Source organism: Apium graveolens, chromosome 10 (assembly GCF_009905375.1).
Source record: "Apium graveolens cultivar Ventura chromosome 10, ASM990537v1, whole genome shotgun sequence".
Taxonomy (NCBI): Eukaryota; Viridiplantae; Streptophyta; class Magnoliopsida; order Apiales; family Apiaceae; genus Apium; species Apium graveolens.
Genome location: NC_133656.1, coordinates 230,626,075 through 230,632,942, shown reverse-complemented (window position 1 = coordinate 230,632,942; position 6,868 = coordinate 230,626,075). Strand labels below are relative to the sequence as shown.

The 6,868-nt window shown below is 36.9% G+C and overlaps 1 protein-coding gene across 4 annotated transcripts; it reads left to right on the top strand.

The window, feature by feature from the left end:
- The first annotated feature begins 2,876 nt into the window (after positions 1-2,876).
- On the top strand, positions 2,877-6,123 carry LOC141693036 (uncharacterized). 4 transcript variants are annotated; one of them, XM_074498021.1, is made up of 5 exons: positions 2,877-3,120; positions 3,270-3,322; positions 3,739-3,903; positions 4,841-4,945; positions 5,714-6,123. In XM_074498021.1, the coding sequence occupies exons 1-5, from the start codon at positions 2,940-2,942 to the stop codon at positions 5,723-5,725; spliced, it is 516 nt and encodes a 171-aa protein (XP_074354122.1). In that variant the 5' UTR covers positions 2,877-2,939; the 3' UTR covers positions 5,726-6,123. The 4 variants fall into 4 exon arrangements, with proteins under 4 accessions (XP_074354122.1, XP_074354123.1, XP_074354120.1 ...); XM_074498022.1 differs by having other exon boundaries at positions 2,878-3,120; positions 4,844-4,945; XM_074498019.1 differs by having other exon boundaries at positions 2,878-3,120; positions 5,709-6,123.
- Positions 6,124-6,868: the final 745 nt, after the last annotated feature.

Below are 6,868 nucleotides of genomic sequence, written 5' to 3'. Positions count from 1 at the left end.
GCATAAATCAAAACTCACATATACAGAAACCAAGTAACAAACCCAGTGTTATGTGACATAAATAATTTTTTACGCAAACCAGGACTAAACTTTAAATAACGAACAACATCAACTCTACATTCAAATCGCTAAAACTCGACACAACAAAATCAAACCAACTCAGATATCTCACACACATGCATTCAAAAATTTAAACTACGAAAATTCATCAAACCAAACACAGTCATGAAAAAGCAAAAATGAAAATAAGGGCTTAAGCACTTACAAGAAAGCAGGAGAAATCGAACAACTTCAAAGTGCAGAAATCTCGAAGTTCTCCTTGAAGAGAGAAATTGGAGGGTTTTTGGTGTCTGTAATTGCGTAAAGAAAAAAGAAATGGCCAAGGAGGGGTATTTATAGGCACAAACGAAGTAGCAACCCACTCAACTGCCACACAATCGTGTTCGTCGGATGAAGACACGTGGCACAATCCTGAGCGTCCAGAAAGTAACCACCGTAGTTAATGATTACCTCACGGTAATTATTTAATAGGCGTGACTTTTGAGGAGAAAAAGGGGGGAAAGCTGCAACATTTCGTATATATACATATATGTATACATATATTCGTACAGGAAGCTCAACCGCCGCCCGACACTCCGGGAAAAGTGCCAAAGTACTACGCACCTGTCGCATCTACACCCGGCCACCCAAACACAACCCCGAGAAATTGTATCTAATAACACCCCGGGGTTAGGGGCCACAAATCAAAGGAAAAATGAAAATTTTTTCCAAGTAACAAAAGCCAAAAGGCCTACCCAAACACAACCCCGGGGACTTGTATCTAACAACACCTCGGGGTTAGGGGCCATAAATCAAAGAAAAAATGAAATTTTTTTCCAAGTAACAAAAGCCAAAAGGTCTACCCAAACACAACCCCGGAGACTTGTATCTAACAATACCCCGGGGTTAGGGGCCACAAATCAAAGGAAAAATAAAAAAAAATCAAGTAACAAAAGCCAAAAGGCCTACCCAAACACAACCCCGTGGACTTGTATCTAACAACACCCCGGGGTTAGGGGCCACAAATCAAATAAAACATGAATTTTTTTTCCAAGTAACAAAAAGCCAAAAGGCCTACTCAAACACAACCCCGGGGACTTGTACCCAACAACACCCCGGGGCTAGGGGCCATAAATCAAAGGAAAAATGAACAACTTTTTCTGAATCACATAGCTCATAACACACGACCCGAAGAAGAAGAATACTCCCCCATCCGGGAAAACCCGCATAAGGGAGTGGGAGGCAAATGATAGACCATTGATAATCAAGCCTAAATAAAGGAGCAGAAGCCCAGAGAGAGAACACCCCAGGCCCAAACTGGGGTGGTCCCCGGTGCCATGTGGCACAGTACAAAAGAGTCAACTGTCTCATGTTACCCAAAATAAAACAACTGCATCCCCGCCGTTCATGTGCAAAGATCCCAAGGCAGCACTGGTGGAAGAAGGACACCTGACCCCACAATCCATCCAAACCGTCCAATCAATCACCAACCAAGAATGATCAAAGGTTAGGATGAAGAGGTACAAACCCCAAAAACTCTAAATCTTGGGACCTATAAAAGGCCCCAAAAAGAGGGTTTTAGGGGTTGAAAAATATTTGACTGCTACACATCTATACACACACCCCTATACATATTTTTGAATAGCTCCTTCTTTCCTCCTCTTCTTCTTCTTCAAGAAACCCCATTTCTTATTCTCACACCGGAGTTGCCGCGGAAAACAACCCCGCTTCTGGTTCTGTTTTGCAGAGTCCCCTACCAAGCAGGTTAACCTCACTCCGGTTGCCACGTAGACATGACTCTAGCATATGTGAGAGAGGAGAAGACCCGGGAAGAAACAAAGTTATCAGTTTTTACTCATCTGAACCACATTCTTTGGAATAATAAACCTACCTTCCCAGACTAACTTGTTCCTTACAAACCAAATACCCCATAGAACAGCTGCTATATTAGTATTTTTTTGTTGTTTTTTCATTTTTACTCTCATGATGATTGGAGAGGTTTAAGGGGTTTTTCGTTAGCATAATTATCATTATAGAGACCTCAGATTACAAGACAAGTTAGCTACAAATTTGGATGATACGGGAGATTTTCTATAAACTATCACAAGACACTAATTTATTCTATTGTTTAAATTAGATTTTAGAGGGCACTCTTTTTCCCTTACGAGTTTTTCCCACATAATTTTACTCTTCTGGTGTTTTAACGAGACCCTTATGTGGGTTTCTTTTCAGACATTGAGTGTTGTCATCTAAACTTTCGGGACATCTCTGCATGACGTTCGGTTAAATGATAAACTTTTTGAATGAAAGATTTCTCCAAATAATGTCTATTGTATTTTGGAAACAATTCATTAATGAAAACATTTTTTCTTGCAAAAAAAAGAATACAACCATCAAATCAAATAATTTGATAGGACTAAAAACTTCTAATAACAATATATAACGTACAAAATTTAATATTAATAAATTTATATTATATAGTTAATATAAATATTATTTTATACGCGGTTTGAAACAAATCATCAAAATTCAAACTATAAATTGCACCGCACCAAGTTGTTTGTGAAAATTTTAAATTACAATCGCACACGAGAATTATATCATATTTTGTGAGATGGACGATTTATGCGATATAGGTATAGGCGGTTTGATAAACTCCTTTAATTTTTTTAGTACAAGAAATTACAATCAAATTAAACCCTAATTTTTAGTACAAGAAATTGCAATTGAATTAAACCCATCTAATATAGTTCAAGATTTCACGATTAAATTAAGCCTTAAATCAAACATACATAAAAGAAAAAAAAATCAAATAATAGTTGTATCTTGTATCTGTTCTGTACAAGTAAACCGAGTTACTAACAAAAGTCCCGAGCAAAGACTAACCAGGCCCGATCAAAATGGACTACGATTTCAGGAACAAAACAGGCCCGATGCACCGGCCGGCGACATCAACTCCAGCGACATCTTCCGGCCATCATCCGATGTACGGTTATCCTAGTATCGGTCAACAACCCACCGGATACTCCTTCGCTCCACCGCCTCCCGGTCGTCATCATCCTACTCCTCCGTCTTCTTCTCGTAATACGCAATTCATATATAACATGTATTTATATTAAATAATATGTTTTTAATTGTGTGTGATTCACTAATTGAAGTGTTGTGAGTATGTGTGTGTTGGTTTTAGTATGGATTAGTGATTGTTTGTGTTTTTGATGATGAATTTGCAGCTGGAACGGGTATTAGGGTTATGCTTAAGCCTGAGTATCGTATTACGCCTCCGGTATGATTGTTGTGTTTTGTATGATTTAAGGATTTGTTTCAATGTTAGTTGGTAATTTAATTAGGATTGATGTATTTTTGGATGTGCTTACAGATAGAGTAATCGGGATTACGTGTTGTTTAACTGTTTTGTTATGTTAATGAGTTAGTAATGGCGTAGACAAGTTTTAGGATCGGTTATTTAATGCTCCGATGATTACTGAACTGATCATTAGAACTTTGGTTTTCTTTGCTATATTTCGTATGCGATTTAAGTCTGATTTGCAAATAGATATATGGAGCTGTCCTGTTGCGTTCATGTGTACAAGTTTGAGATTATTGTGCAAAATTATGGATGCGTTTTTCTTATTACATGTCTATTTTATCCATGTACTTTTTGGGTTTAATAAGTCTTACATTTAATTAACTGCATTGTAGCCTCAGTTATCCCCACAAATTGGAGACATTCCTCGAAGCAATTTTCAGTTTGACTTCGATTTTGAAAGGAAGGTACTTGCTGAAGCAGAGAAAGAAAGGCCAGATTGGAGTAAGCTTGTTCATGAGAACCCTCCACCTAGACCTGCAGAAATACCACCTTCTCAGGTATGCGTTTTGTTTTCCTGATAGTGGTACATGTTCCTTCGTTATTAAATGCATATAAGCATATCTCTTACATTATTTCTTTGCTGCTTTAAACATGTTACTTGGAAAAGTAATTTGGATCCGCATTTGAGATGACTAAACTTGTAGATGTTCAAAAATTAGATAGGTGAGTAGTTTTTATAGACCGTAATATATTTATGATTTTGAAAGCTACATGTCGAGAAGTCTGGCCCGGTATGTTATCTCACATGAGTGGCAAAGCCCGGTATGTGTATGAGCAGATGAAGGGATTTTAGTTTGAACAACTAAGCTATCATTGCTTGACATGCTCTGCAAGACTTTCAACTCAACAGTCAGATTTAAGAATTAAACCACAGTAGCTGTTTCTACGATGAACTTAAATGGACTAAAAGTACTGCTACAGCAATACTACAGCAATGAAATAAACTACTGAATTACAGAAATGATATCGGACATTCGAGAGGCCCTTACTCTCCCAATAAGATAGGGTTTATACAGAAATCATTGATATAACCCTAAATCCCTTTCCCCCCCTCTTTGTAACTCCCAGCCTCCCTGTCATGTGCCTCCTTATAATTCTTTACTTGTTTATTCTTTCTTCCACCTGCCTTCCTGCAATTACTGTTGTGCCCTTTTCTTTTTACTTCTCTTATAAGTCAATAGTTGACCAGCACGACGCATGACATGTAGAATGTAGTACAACAACTGGGTTGTGGTAATCAGTAAAAGAAATCCTAGCAGCTGAATATTAGATTGATGGATTTGGTGACTCACTTGCTAGATTGCTCATAAGGTTGAATCTTAGAACAAAATAGTGCATATAATTAATTTCACCCACTGATCTTATGTTTACGGGGTAACTGACCATGTATAGTGCTTGTAGACTTTATGTTAATATTGCTGCATTATTATTTAGCAGGGTTCCACTACAGATCATGTTGTGCGCAAATACATTACATCAGGTCTCAGTAGAGAAGCGGTGCCTCTTGCAGTTGCAAATTTTGGAGATGATCCAATTAAGGTAATTATTCCTTCTTCCACTGTTTTTGTGTGAAGTCGTACACTCAACTTATTAAGAGAAGTGATAATGTGGTGTAAAAGGAATGACTGTACATGGCCAAGTGTGTAATGTTTCTGTAAATTAATACTGGTCAACAAAAGAAGACATGCGTATGATTTTCAACCATAGCAGATTATGTGTGCTCTGGTCATAGTCTGTGTTAACAGTAGCTGTAGCCTGAAGCCATGGTGGACTGCAGCGCAGCCATCCTGGCCATGTACGTATACAGTCAGCAATGTGATAGTCGATAGTGGGTGGATCAGATTGTGAGGGTGTTTTGCTTAGAGTGTTTGCCCCTAATATGAGACCAAAATCTTTGGCTTTTTTTAACCTCTCATTAGAGGGTTGCCAAAAATTCTCTATAATATTCATTTTAAGCAGAGGGTAAGAGGCTTTTATATTCTATAAATGTTTTGTACATGTGAATTTTGTGGTCAGCCTTTGAGTGTGTGTGAATGATGGCTATAATGTCCTTAATATAGTTATTTCAATTAGTTGATCTTAGAATACAAATGGATTTGTTTGGATTTAATTATGGTCTACTAAAAGTCTCCTGTCAATCAATAAATAAATTATGGTTCTACCAAAAGTCTAAAACAATAGTGAGACTTAAAAATGAGAGCACGCCCGTTGCAGTCAGAGAACTGTTGTGTTCATTACTCGAGTACTTTTGGTATCTGTCTTTTTTCTGACCAAAAAGTTCTACTATATTTTCCTTTGCAAGGTTAGGGAATTTTCTAATGGCTACACACTCTTGCGTGAAATGGGATTCTCATCAAATAGTGTCGCAGAAGCCTTGCTCATGTACGACAATGATACAGACAAGGCCGTGGCACATTTCCTCAACGGTTCATCCTGATCATCACATAATATACAGTTCTTTGATGCCAGCTTTGTAGTGTAATGGCTTTCTTTTGTATATTATATGTAAACTGTGTAGACTCTCTTTGCTGGTACGAGTTAAACACTCTCTCACTTCAAGTCAAGATACCAGATGTTAGCTTTCATCCTGGTAGATTTATGTGTGTAGATATTCATAGTATGTAACATGGCCTTGTCCTGATCATACTCAGGTAGTCGGACAATAATGATTGTTCTAAATGGTTGAATTCCAAAAGGTTAATGTTTTGATTGTAAAATTGCAATGCGTCCTTTGATCAGAAATAATTACTCCCCCCCTACCCCTCCCCCTCCCACTAGAACTAGTAATGCTCTGATACCATATTTACTGACGAGGATTGAAGTTCATTATCTCGGAGACTGAACTACCAAAAGCAGGATAATTTCATGAAGTAGCAGCAAGACAGATGATTCGTTTGTTTATTAACCAGAAATTATCTGTGATTTTGGCAATAGACTGGCTATTAGGATTTTCAAGTATCACCGGGATGTGATTTGCATGTCATATTAAATTACAAAATATTATTTTTTTACAAATATGCAAAATCTATTACGTGTACTCATATAACTTAATTTTTTCACTTACATAAACAATGAATCAAAATTATATAATATTCTTTCAAATTATTACTCCCTCCGTCTCGTTGATTTTTATACGTGCACTGTTTGCACGTATTTCGAGGCTTTATGGTATAGTTTCATTATATTTTTTTTTAATTTTTTTTTAATAAAAGTTTTAACATGAAACTTTTATTCAGAAAAAAAATTTAAAAAAATATTGTGAACTTATATTTTAAAGGAGTATTGAAAAACGTGCTGAAAAATAATGTATAAAATTTAATTTGACAGAGGTAGCTGCTCGCTACAAATTAAGATGCAAGATTTAATTTATGTACGCGCATAATAAGTCCACCTCAAAGACAAACAAGCGTGCATTCGAGTTTCCATCTCTTTTTTGTTTAGCGTGCAATAGAATCAAATGTT